This window comes from Eumetopias jubatus, unplaced genomic scaffold (assembly GCF_037043125.1).
Source record: "Eumetopias jubatus isolate StellerSeaLion01/CBP00866 unplaced genomic scaffold, mEumJub1_p1.0 scaffold_182, whole genome shotgun sequence".
Lineage (NCBI taxonomy): Eukaryota > Metazoa > Chordata > Mammalia > Carnivora > Otariidae > Eumetopias > Eumetopias jubatus.
Genome location: NW_028274988.1, coordinates 213,724 through 227,179, shown reverse-complemented (window position 1 = coordinate 227,179; position 13,456 = coordinate 213,724). Strand labels below are relative to the sequence as shown.

At 42.3% G+C, this 13,456-nt stretch overlaps 1 protein-coding gene across 1 annotated transcript in view; it reads left to right on the top strand.

Annotated features, from left to right (window-relative positions):
- The first annotated feature begins 1,259 nt into the window (after window positions 1-1,259).
- The window catches only part of LOC148161525 (succinate dehydrogenase cytochrome b560 subunit, mitochondrial), a 33,965-nt gene continuing 21,768 nt past the window's right edge, over window positions 1,260-13,456 (top strand). The window contains exons 1-3 of the mRNA XM_088020809.1: window positions 1,260-1,306; window positions 7,257-7,313; window positions 8,885-8,986. Coding sequence (XP_087876935.1) covers window positions 1,287-1,306; window positions 7,257-7,313; window positions 8,885-8,986 — 179 coding nt within the window. The 5' untranslated portion in view covers window positions 1,260-1,286. The remainder of the gene's footprint in view (window positions 1,307-7,256; window positions 7,314-8,884; window positions 8,987-13,456) is intronic.

Here is a 13,456-nt window from a genome sequence, read left to right as displayed (position 1 = left end):
GGGCCTTGAACTCACAACACTAAGATCCAGAGTCGCATGCTGCGCTGACTGAGCCAGCCAGGTACCCCCCAGAAAACTACATTTTAACATAACAACTTTCTAATGATTAAGCTGTTCACTAAATGAAACTTGAGTTTTGAGGTAACTATTCCTGAATGTGTTAGAGCAGAGTCTTGAAGACCAGTGGCCCTAAGTGTTGCCGAGGAGATCCCTGCACTGGATAGAAAATCAGGTCTGAGAGCCTCTCAGGTCTCTTCCAGTCCAAAAGTCTATAAAAGTGCTTTCATTGTCAAGTATTACAGAAATGCAAAATAGTATTTTCATTTGATGAAGAAATAAGTGAATTTGTGCTATTTAAATCCTGAAAGAAGTGCAGGAGTGCTAAATATAAATGAGATCTGCATATTAATGTAGCTGAATGTTTTATTGTAGGAGTTGCTCTAGGCTGTCTCCTTCACTCCTTCCCCCCACAAAGAGACTCAAGAACTTTTTCACTTTTCTATTCCTTTCTCATTCCCTCTTTCTTCCTTAAGTCACAAGTGCTCTGCAATTGATTGCTGTGCTTGGGTTCCTCAAAACTATATATATGTACACACACGCGTGTGCGTGTGTTTAAAAATCAAAGCGAGCTTTCCCCCACCCTGGGTTCTTCTAGCTGTGGGTGTCACCCACATAGCCTTGAAACAAGGAACAAAAGAGCGTTGTGTTTGACTAGTGGGCGTCCAGCTCAGGCGGCAGCTCAAGCCCAGGAACGGTAGGGCACAAAGCTAATCCAGGTGGTTAGAGGGGGCTCCCTGGTCTTGGGACGGTGGTCTGCATCGTTCTCACGCTCCTTCCTCAACGTGGCTCTCAACCTGTGTCTCAACTTGTGCATCTCTGCATTGGCGAAGCTTCCCACTAGAACCGGATGGAGCCCGGTTCCCTGGGTGCCTTGGCCTGCCTACCTGGGAAGGAGATGGAGCGAAACCAGACTGAGGAGTCCCTGGTGAAGAATCAGGGCAAGTCAGATGTTCAGTAGTGCGAAACGAATTATGTTCGCAGGTAAAATGCATACTGTAGAGTCTGAGCCAGTGCCATTTATGCCGAACCCCTGGCAAATTCTGGTGGAAGCCAGCCGAAGGAGACCGGGCAAAGGGAAGAGAACCACTAAAACCAAGAGTCTGAACAAAGAGGCAACACAGCCACGCCCCATCCTTTATAAAGAGCTGGCGTTGTCACGTGATAGGGACCCCGCCCTAAGGCGGTGGGGACGTTGGGCGTCACTTCCGTCCAGGCCGGAACTCAAGATGGCTGCGCTCGTGTTGAGGTGACTTTAGCCTGGGGCTGGGAGTCGGTGTCCGCGGCCCTCGGGAGGCCTGCACTGCCCCTTACGTCTTGCTGACGGCTGTTTGTCCCGTGCCTGGGCAGGGAAAGGGCCCACGGGTGTGCGTGCCGCGCGCTGTGGAATCCTAGGGCCCCTTCTTTTTCCCCAGCCGCTCCCGTACTCGGGGTTACTGGCCCGTTATCTCGTCCCTACTTCCTACCGACGGGTCGCGCGGCTGTCGCCCTTTCCACTTCCCCCCCACCTCCAGTACTTTCCCCCCAGATGGCTCTCGGGGCCGCACCCGCACCCAGAGCCAAGCTCCGAGAGAGTAAAGTTGACGATTTCGAGGTCAGCGCATCATCCGCTAGGACTTCGAGGTCTTATTCAGGAATTGGGTCTCGGGGAGAGGGATCTTCGTGTGCTTTGTCTTTGCTTATAACTTCTGCAAACGCTAGTTGCTGGCAGTGAGGGTGCACCATCTGAGTTCCTAACGGGCCCCCGGCGGAGGGGACTGGAGGCCTTGGATCCCTCTCGCGCTGGCGATTAGCAATAGCGCCCATAGCGGTCGCTCTACTGCCTCACAGCAGCCCAGGGAATTCAATTTTAGTTTCTCTTTTTATTTGGGGAGAGAAGGAAGGGGGAGTGGATGTCTGAGTTTTCCTATAAGAGGTCATTCACTGTCCGGAGAAGTACCCTAGATTTTCTTCCATTCTGAGCTGTCCTCTTTCTAGGCTCCATTCTCTATTCAGAGCCTTCGTAGACACAGCGACTTAAGTGACTTTTAGACACTCCTGGTACAAATGCCGGCATAGTTTCGTGCCAGGCCTATTTTTGGAAAATATTTGTTATGGAAAGTTAGTTTTAATGTTGTTGAGATTTAATTCCTGATTTCCCCAAATGTCTTCTCGTTTCTCTTTCCACTTCAGTCACCCAGTGTAAAAATAGAGGGACTTTATTTAGTTTTTCTCTGTGACAAAACTATTCCTCTTGGAGTTGAGATCAGGAATGGGTTATCTTAATCGATCATTTTTCTCCCTGCCCCTCCTTTCCTTTTTTTCCTAAGGTGTGCCAGGGCCAGTCTTGCCAGAACTGCATTTTTTATTCCAGGTAGTTTCACCATAATTGAATGATTTTGAATTCTTTGATACATCATATTTTGGTAGATGTCAGGGACTTTTGGTAGAATTAACATTTAGCTTGAAATGATCATATTGGTTCTAAACAGTTCATTTTAGGAGTTTCAGGATTATTGTTTAGAAGCTAACACTTATCGTACTCATTAAGTATGTCCAGACAGTATCATTTTGAGATGTGTAGGATGGTCACCACTAGGATTCAGTGCCAAGAAATAGACTACTTTTTCATTAGTAGTAATCTGAAGCTCATGGGAAGGGCACCTCTCCTTTTCTCACAAGGGCTTTCTTAAGAGGGGACATAGGGAATTAAACTTTTTTCTTTTCTTTTTTTTTAAGATTTATTTATTTATTTTAGAGAGAGAGCGAGCATGTGTGCAGGAGGGGAGAGAATCTCAAGCAGACTCCCTGCTGAGCACAGAGCTGGTCCAAGTCCCAGGGCTCAGTCTTGATCATGACCTGAGCTGAAATCAGCTGGACCGGAGTTGGATGCCCAACCCCCAATTTTTTTTTTTTCTGATTGAAGTTCTGAGTCAAATTCCATTTCACTACAGGGATTTGGAACTGTTCATAATGTGCTGATTTAGCCTCAAAGGAAAATACCTTCTGGGCAATTCTAGGAGCTGGTTTCTAGTTCTGGCATTGTCATGAATTCCATTTATTTTGGACAAGTCAAGGGTCACTGATTCCATAATTGTGGTTTCCTCATTTGTGAATGAAAATAGCAATAACTTGGGCCCACTTAAAAGAAGTATTGGTTAAACATTTTTAATGCTTGGCTAACTAAAAATTATTAGTTCTCAGAGTACTGTATGTCATGGCTTTTGAATAGTGCTCTATATTTTGTATACTCTCTAAACAGTTCACAGACTAGCCAGGAATAAATAACCCGCTGAGTAATGCGAGCTCCGTTGGCACTCACTTCAAGGAATGACTTGCCAAAGCCAAGACAGAGATAGAGAACTAAGCTAAGAACAGCTAGGCTTCTGTCTAACAAAGTTCATGCTGCTTAAGCACAAAGTCACCAAAAGTCATTAACTATCTGCACGACGCTCATCATATGAAATGCTACATGTGAAACACCTCTAAAAATAAGGTCTAACTTTAAATATATAAGACAGCTTTTTTAAAATAAGCATATTCATTTACAAACCATTTTTTGGAGCCTCTTCTGTGTGTCAGACATTATTATAGGTGTTCTAGACACAAAGCATTCCAGTCCTATCCTTGAAGAGCTCAGGCTAGCATAGGAGATAAGTAAATAATTATTAAGCAACATGATATGTGTTGATATAGAGCTATGAAGAAGTGGTGTAGAAGCAAGGCAGGTGCAAGTAAGGCTAAAGAAACGGTGAAGTTGCCGTCTAGGAGTTGTTGGGTTTTGAAGGATGAGTTTATCAGAGTGTGAGGGAGGTTCCACCCTACAGCACAAGCAAAGGCATGTGGTCCTAAGACGGCATCCTCTGGGTATATGTAGTGTAATATTTGGTGTGGTAGACATATAAGGGGCTGAAGGGAATTTGTGGGATAATGGGTCCTGAGAGTTGGTTTGGGCTGTGTTGAGAAAGGCCTTGTTTGGCTATCATATGGACCTTATACTGCAAGCAACAGGGAACTGTTGAAAGACTTTGGGGTAGAAGAGCAATGAAATCAGCTTTATTTTTCAGTAAGTTAGCTTTGGTAATATTGAATGATAGGGAAGAGAGAGTTGCTAGGGAGATCAGTTGAGGAGCTTCCCTTACAGTCCTCTTTGTGAGAAATGAAAAGGATAAGGACTAAAACAATGGACTGAAGATTCCTGGTTAGTACTGATAGGATTGGGCGATGCCGCGCATATATATGGGGGGTGAGAGACAAGAAGAAGTCAGGGATGTCTTCTGTTGTAGCTTGGGTGCTAATAGCCATTAATGAGAACTTTTGTATTGCTCGTCATCCTGTCCTTCAGAGTTACACATCTATTTTCGTGTTGCTCTTACCCCTAGTTATTTCTAAAACTTTTTTGGCCTACCATCAGATCAAGTTTAGAGGTCATATAAGAGAAACTCATTATATTGTAGTCACATCTTGTTTTGGACCAAAAATGGTTTTATTTAGTTTGATCACATAGACTTGGCTTTGAATAACTTCTGTTTTTTTCCAAAAGTCAAATCCATTTTGAGCAGATGAGTATTTTTATCGCCACTGAGGGTTTTAAGAAGAATATGATGTGAATTCTAAAGACCTTGGGGAGACCAGTGAAATCTTAGTAATATCTTATGTATATGGGCGATATTGCTGAGATAGTGAGAATGCCTTTCTGTACGTACTCTTATGTAATCCTCCCAGCGACCAGTCAGGTAGGTCTTATCCATCCCATTTCATAAATGAAAAAGCTGCGGCTCAGTGATTCTGTAAAGTTACACAACTTAGGCAGAACTAGAACTCCAGTCTGACTTTTTTATTTTATTTTATTTTTAATTTTTTTTTAAGATTTTATTTATTTATTTGAGAGAGAGAGAGAATGAGAGAGAGCACGAGAAGGAGGAGGGTCAGAGGGAGAAGCAGACTCCCTGCCAAGCAGGGAGCCCAATGCGGGACTCGATCCCGGGACTCCAGGATCATGACCTGAGCCGAAGGCAGTCGCTTAACCAACTGAGCCACCCAGGTGCCCTGACTTTTTTATTTTAATGTTCTTTCTGCATCACTGTTGTTGCCCCAGTCCAGGGAAGAGTTTCAGAAATGATTTGAGCAGTGATTACATTTTTGGGTAGACATGTATATTGTATTTAGGGAACAATACTAATGAGAATGATACATTCCGGCTTGTTATTTAAAAATAAGGTACTGTTACCTTTTAGCTACAACATATAAAGCCCAAGTCCTTGGTAGAACTTTTCAGAGTTCCTGGTTTCACATGAAAGGCAAGGATAGATACCTACTTTTGTCATGTTTCAAATAAGGCTGTGGAGTTAGTGCAGCTAGTTTCTGTTAGGACCTTGTGGAAAGCTTACATTGGTATTTGTCTGGGAAACAATAGAACTAGACAGAGGGTGCTGTAGATTCCAACCCACATCTGCAAACTCTTGCCGGGTAGCTGGGTGACTGGACCTAGCCTGGTGTGAGGAATGCATGCCCTGCAACTCCAGAGCCACAATTGCTTCAATTGATTGAAGACATTTGTTCCCACTTCTCCTTTCTGGGAGTCTTGGGTACACAATGTCAGTATTCACCTCTTGCCTCCAAAGCTGGAAAGAAGGCAGAGCTGAAGGAAGTGTTGATTGGATTATTTTGCCTTCAAATAGTGGACACTTCTACTGTCCTAGTGTAAAGCATAGGGATTTTGAACTGTTTATGCATCTAGTATCAGTGGTGTGAGGGACACCATGAGCTTTTTTTTTTTTTAATTTTATTTATTTATTTCAGAGAGAGAGAGAATGAGAGATAGAAAGCACGAGAGGGAAGAGGGTCAGAGGGAGAAGCAGACTCCCCGCCGAGCAGGGAGCCCGATGTGGGACTCGATCCCGGGACTCCAGGATCATGACCTGAGCTGAAGGCAGTCGCTTAACCAACTGAGCCACCCAGGCGCCCATGAGCTTTTTTTTAGAAGATCATTGGACCTCAAGGAGATTTTATATCCCCACAGTGCCTTACATATAATAGATATACGTAAACTTTTGTAGAATCGATGTATTTTTAATTTTAATCCCACTCGCGTAACTTTCTTAAATACTTTTGGAAAGATTTTATATAATAATGTGAATAAAGGGGTGTAGTGGTCATTTTTTCATAATGCTGTGTGAACTCTGGATCAGTTAAATTCACTTTACATAGAATGCCTGGGCATATCTTAGTTTTAGACTTGAAAAGCAGAAAAGCAGTTTTGGTACTGACGTATATCTTTCAAAAATAGCAACTTTTTGGTAGAAAACGTGTATCCTCCTCACATAGCTCTTCACTGGTCAGGGAAATCTTTGCGTTCCCATGCTTTTTGCATGATTAGAGACATTTTCACTTGAAGTTCATCCAGCTGGTCTGGAACTTGACGGTAGTTCCTAAAATGGTAGCTTAATATTTAGAACCCTCTTTCCACAAACTCCTTATTCTTCTTAATTCATCCATTTGCAGCAGTTAACTAGGGTGTATTCTGATTCTTGTTCTTATTTACCCCTGTCTTTTATTTATTTATTTATTTATTAAAGATTTTATTTATTTATTTGACAGAGAGACAGCCAAAGAGGGAGCACAACACAAGCAGGGGGAGAGGGAGAGGGAGAAGCAGGCTTCCTGCCAAGCAGGGAGCCCGATGTGGGGCTTGATCCCAGGATCATGACCTGAGCCAAAGGCAGACACTTAACAACTGAGCCACCCAGGCACCCCTACCCCTGTCCTTTAACCATCACCTAACTTTAGAAAAAAGGACATTCTTTGTTGAACATTATCAATGGACTATTCTTTTATCTTGTATTATTCGTGTTCAGCTAAAACTTTATTTTGATTTGTAGGTTATATATGTGATTATTCTCCAGTTATTTAAAGTTGTAGCTTTCCAACTAAAAAATAATCTCAAGGACATTGATACAGTCCTTGTTTTCATCTTACTAATTTTTTCCGCCCGTCCTAAATCTAACATGCTACAGAAATAGAGAAGTTGAGAAACTGAGGTTGATCTCTAAATGTGTGTTGACTCTTCATTCTCTCTCTCTTTTTTAAAGATTTTATTTTTAAGTAATCTCTACACCCAATGTGGGGTTTGGGGGATACAACCCCGAGGTTCAGGGTCGCAGGCTCCACTCACTGAGCCAGCCAGGCGCCCCCCCCATTGACTCTTTATTCTCTTGCAGACATGTTGGCCGTCATTGCCTCCGTGCCCACCTTAGTCCTCGGCTCTCTATCAGAAAGTAAGTTTCTAAATTTGTGGAGGTTATTATGACTTAACTTTTCTTCCCTCAGGGAACAGCAGTGGGTTGTTGGTTTGGATTTTGGGGGTACGTATGAAAGAAGGAAGTTGCAGATGGTTGGCTGAAAATTTAATGATTGTGGTCACTTTTTCTCATCTGGTAATAGAAGGATGGATAAGAATATTAAACTTTAAACTTGAGAAATATTTTATACTTTCAGAAAAGTTGGAAGAATAGTACAATGGAGTTCTATATACATTTCACCTAGATTCATCGGTTTTTAACATTTTGCTATGTTTGCTTGGAGTTTTATGTATTTTAGGTTGTGTCTTACGAAATTGTTATGTTGGTCAAACCTGGTCTAATATTGACAATTTAGTGTGGTCAAGGCTGATGTATATTTAATTACTGTTAGTATTTTCTCTGAATTCTTTGAGATGAAATTGCAGACACCATGATGCTTTACTTCTAAATATTTCTTCTAAGAACAAGAACATTATCTTATATAACAGTGTAATTATACAAACACAATTATCGAATTCAGGAAATTTAACATTGATGTACTCTTATTCAGCATACAGTTAGTTTTCAGATTTTCTTTTTGTCCAATATAATGTACTTTATAGAAATACAGTCTTCCTGTTCCCCATCCAGGAGCTAATTAGGCTCACACATTGTATTTATTTGTCATAATTCTTTAGTATCCTTTAATCTGGAACTGCTTCTTAGCCTTCCTTTGTCTTTTATGACACTGACATTTTTGAAAAATACAGGCTAGTAATTTTGTAGAGTGTCTCTCAAGTTGGGTTTGTCTGACCATTTCCTATAATTAGAGTCAGGTTACCCATTTTTGTCAGGAGTATACTTAAGTGATGTATATTCTCTGTTACATTCACATCAGGGGGCATGTGATCATTTGAATAAGGGAATGTCTGCTAGGTATTTTTCCACTATGAAATTACTGTTTTTTTCTTTCTGTAATTAGTAAGTAATCTATGGGTAGGTTATATTTTCCTGAGGAGGATGGAGTCATGTTTAATATGGGTACATAATAAATTGTTGAACACAGCTGTTCAACACTTGGCTTCACCCCAACCCAGTGACAAGGGAAACCAAGAAACTGTTCAGAGGTACTGAGCTGATCCAGTTCTTGATTTTTGAGAACCTGAAAGGGAGTCTTGACAAAACAAATGAGAGCAGGTGGTGATGTATGAGACAGCACCCGTGGCCTGGGGAAAGGGTGATCCATTTATGTAAATGGTTTTGAAATATTGTCCTTGGTCTGCTATGCAACATGAAAGAAGTTGAGCTTCTGTTGCAGGACCTGTGTCTTTGGGGATTAGAAAGAAGAGTTCTCTCCTCTGATATAACCTCACTGGGTGATTGAGGTTATTGATAACTGAGTCAGACTTGGTATCAGGACAAGGGGAGTGGACCGACATGTTTTCCTTCTGCAGTGGGCTCATCCAGCCCAGCTTAGAGCTTACCTTTTTTTATTTAACTTTTTGTTATGTAAAAACTCAAGCCAAGTTTTCTTTTAATCATTTTAAAGCCTTCTCGTTTTATTTTAGTGCTGTTCCTTTGGGAACCACCGCCAAGGAAGAGATGGAGAGGTTCTGGAATAAGAACACTGATTTAAACCGTCCTCTGTCTCCTCATATCACTATCTACAGGTAAGGTCTCTGGAACTGGGGAGTCTAGAAGTAATGGGTGAAGGTTCTGGAGGTTGGGCCATTGCGTCTCTGATTATTTCCCTCAGGCCTTTTATATAAGAAGACTGTTTTCTGTCTTCTGTCCTTAGAGGGTAATTTATCCGGTAGAACTACCATGTGGAAAATTCTGGTGGGTCAAAATGTAAGTCCCATTAACTGAAAAACATTATTTTGAAACAGTTTCAAATTCACATAAATGTTATGGAAACTATACATTGAATTCCTGTATAGCTTTATGCACAGTCCCAATTTGTTAACATGTCCAAATGATTTAAGATCAAGTGCAGAGATGATGTTCCGTCAGTCCTATAATGCTGCTGTAACAAGTTAGCACAAACTTTGTGGCTTAAAACAACACACTTACTATCTTACAGTTCCATAGGTCAGAAGTCTGACACAGGTCTCACTGGGTTAAAATTAAGGTGTTGGTAGGGCTGCATTCCTTTCAGGAGGTTCAAGGGAAGAATCTCTTTCCTACCCTCTTCTAGCGTCTAGAGGCTACTCTTGAGTTCCTTGGCTTGTGGCCTCCTTCCTCCATCTTCAAAATCAGCAATGATGGGTGCGTTCTTCTCCCTCCCACCACTTCGACCCTGCTTCCGTTGTCACATTTCTTCTCCATTCCCTCCTGTCAGCCTCTCCCACTTGTAAGGACCTTTGTGATTATGTTGGGACCATCTGGACAATCCAGGATAGTCTCCTTAGCCTAAGGTGAGCTTATTAGCAAACTTAATTTCATCTGCAACTTTAAATTCCCCTTTGCCATTTAAAGTAAAATACTCACAGGTTCCAAGGAGTAGAATATGGACATCTTCAGGGAGGTCGTTACTCTGACTACCACAAACCCTTAATACTTGGGTGTGTGTTTCTTAAATTCAGGGACACTCTAGGGGCACCTCGGTTGCTCAGTTGGTTAAACGCCAGACTCCTGATTTTGGCTCAGGTCCTGACCTCAGTCAGATTGTCAGTCAGGGTCGTCACATCGGGCTCTGTGCTGAGCATGGAGGCTGCTTGGGATTCTCTCTCACCCTCTCCCTCTCCCCCTCCCACCCCCCCCTTAAAAAAAAATTCAAGGACACTCTGTAGTACAACCATCACAATCAGAAAATTAACTTTGATCCAGTGTCACCATCTAATCCTCAGATCCCATTCAAATGTTGTCACTTGTCCTAATAATGTCCTTTATAGGTCCAAGATCCAAGCCAGGATCATGTATTGCATTTAGTTATCTCTTTAACTCTTTGATTTCCTTTAGTGTGGAACAGTTTTTCAGTCTCTCCTTATCTTTTATGACCTTAACGTTTTTAGAATGTTCCTGTTTGGGTTTGCCTGACGTTTTCTTGTGATTTATTCACTTTTGGCAGGAATACCTCTGAGGTGATGCTGTGCTCTTTTCTGTGCATGGGAGGGGGGTTGTAGCTGCACATGATAATGATTTATACCCCATTACTGGCGATTTTGACTCTTATCATTAGTTAAGATGTGCCTGCTTAGATTTCTTCATCTATAAAGTTAATGAATAAAGAACTCTGTTTATTAATTGTTAATTATTCTGTGGTGAGACTTCTGCCCCCCATCTGTTGATGATACTTACCATCAGCTTTTATTAGTTATTACTAGGAGTCAGTTATTACTATGATGGTTGCCAGATTATATTTTTTCTAATTCCATCATACTCTCTAGATTTATTTATAAATAAATTAATTAATAAATAGGCTAAAGCTTCTTTCTTTATCAGTATAGACTCAAGGATTCCTGAAAGGAAAAACTCATTTCTCCTCTACTCTTATGACACCAACTAAAGGAAAAACAGCACTGTTTCCTCTCTGCTTTCAGTACTTCTAACATCAAGTGTATGGAAGTTTTTCCCACACCAGCCAGTTTTCCAACCTGTGGACACCAACTGGGTGTGCAGTAATTCATTTATGACACTATCTGGACCTAGTGCAGGCCCCACAGGTTAGGGGCTCAGCCCCACAAGACTGCCCCCCACTCCAGATGCTAGTTTGTAAGTCCTGGGCTTTTGGCTGACCAGCTATAAATCAAGGGTTCTCTTTACCCCCTCCTCAGGTTCAATAATTTGCTAGAATTCCTCACAGAACTTGGAAACATTTACTTACCTTTACTAGTTCATTATAAGGGATATTACAGCTGATACAGATCAACAACTGGTACCCTTTTAGGTACCTCTGTATGAGGAATATTCCCAGCACAGCAGCTTCTGTCCCCATGGAGTTGGGATACACCACCCTCTTGACATGTGGACATACTTACCGACCTGGAAACTCTGAATCCTTCACTTTTGGGATTTTTATGGAGGCTTCATCGGTAGGCATGATCATTTATTAACTCAATCTCTAGCCCCTCTTCCCTCCCTGGAAAAAGGGGGGGTGGACCTGAAAGCTCCAAGTTTCTAATCATGGCTCAGTCTTTCTGATAACCAGCCCCCATCCAGAGTCACCTCATTAGAACAAAGGACACTCTTACCACCCAGGAAATTCCAAGGGATTTAGGAACTGTGTGTCAGGAATCAGGGTCAAAGACCAAATATTAGAACAAAAGATACACCTAACACTCCTATCACTCGGGAGATTATAAGGGTTTTAGGAGCTCAGGTGTCAGGAACCAGGAACAGAGACAATGTATATACATATTTTTTATTTCACAGTTCCTGTTTTTCCCAGAAGGTTACAGTGTTACTCTCCTTTATTTTGATGTCCAAATTGTCCCACACTCAGCCAGTGGGAGTTCTTCAAGAAGGCTCCTGTGCAATCAAGATCTGGGTGCTAGATGTGCTCATTGCTACCAGGATGTCATGGCTTCTAGGCCTTTTCAGTAGAGAGAACTGGGATGTGTATGTCTGCAAACACAGGCACATGTATATATGGGTATACACGTGTGCATAGATGCATCTGTAGCTGCTTACCTGGTGTTCTTAGAAGTAACATTGATAGTGGCTGTGCTGGTGTTGGCAAAGAAAAGCCCCTCTCGAGCTGCTCCTTGAGCTCCACTACCCTCTTTACTTGGGTTCTTGCCAGGGAGGCTGGCCATTTTTTAACCACCTCCACAAATACCACAACCCTTCAGATTTTTTCCAAGCCAGATTCCAGAAATAATTCTGATTGCAGAAATTGGACATTCTACTAAAACAGAAGGAGACTAATAAGTGATCTTAATCCTTGCAACTTTATGATAAAACTTTTTTTTTTTTTAAGATTTTATTTATTTATTTGACAGAGAGAGACATAGCGAGAAAGGGAGCACAAGCAGGGGGAGTGGGAGAGGGAGGAGCAGACTTCCCGCAGAGCAGAGAGCCCGATGCGGGGCTCGATCCCAGGACCGTGGGATCATGGTCTGAGCTGAAGGCAGACGCTTAACGACTGAGTCACCCAGGCGCCCCATGATAAAACTTTTTTTAAGAGAGAAAAGATTTGGGGAGATTATAATGGTGAAGAACTTATTATTATATTATATTATTATATTATTCTGAGTCTATATTTAAATCCCTGGCCTGGGGGCTCCTGGGTGGCTGCCTTCAGCTCAGGTCATGATCCCAGGGTCCTGGGATCGAACCCCATGTTGGGCTCCCTGCTCAGTGGGGAGCCTGCTTCTCCATCTGCCCCTCCCCCCTATGCTCTCTTTCTAGCTATCTCCCTCTCAAATAAATAAATAAAGTCTTTAAAAATAATAATAATTAGCCCTGGCCTTTTTTCTTGGGTCACATAACGAATGGTAGTAAGCAGTGGGCTTGAGTCTTTCACTACCTAGTTGGCTCATAAGAGTTATGAAACTCTAGACACACTTGTCGGGGAAAAAAAAAGCATCAGGGAACACAGGGCTGTTTCCAAGGTGATATGTCCAGGAAAGATGGCTGATTTATGTTTTATGTAATTATTTTCTGTTACTAACTTCTGGAGTTGTTTGGAGGAGGCATGAAAATAAGGTTAAGTTAGCACCATATGAGATACTCTTTTTATTATTTATTTATTTAAAGATTTTACTTATTTATTTGACAAGAGACACAGCGAGAGAAGGAACTAAAGCAGGGGGAGTGAGAGAGGGAGAAGCAGGCTTCCCGACGAGCAGGGAGCCCGATGTGGGGCTCGATCCCAGGACCCTGGGATCATGACCTGAGCCGAGGGCAGACGCTTAATGACTGAGCCACCCAGGTGCCCCGAGATACTCTTTATCTCTTAATAAATTGGGTCAGTTTATCAAAGCAAAAGTGTATGCAGGGTTTAAGTTATCAGGAAAACAAGAGTCACTGAAAAGGATGTTAGAAAACTTTTTCAGGGGTGCCTGGGTGGCTCAGTCGTTAAGCATCTGCCTTCGGCTCGGGTCATGATCTCAGGTTCCTGGGATCAAGGCCCATATCAGGCTCCCCCTGCTCAGCGGGAAGCCTGCTTTTCCCTCTCCCACTCCCCCTGCTTGTAT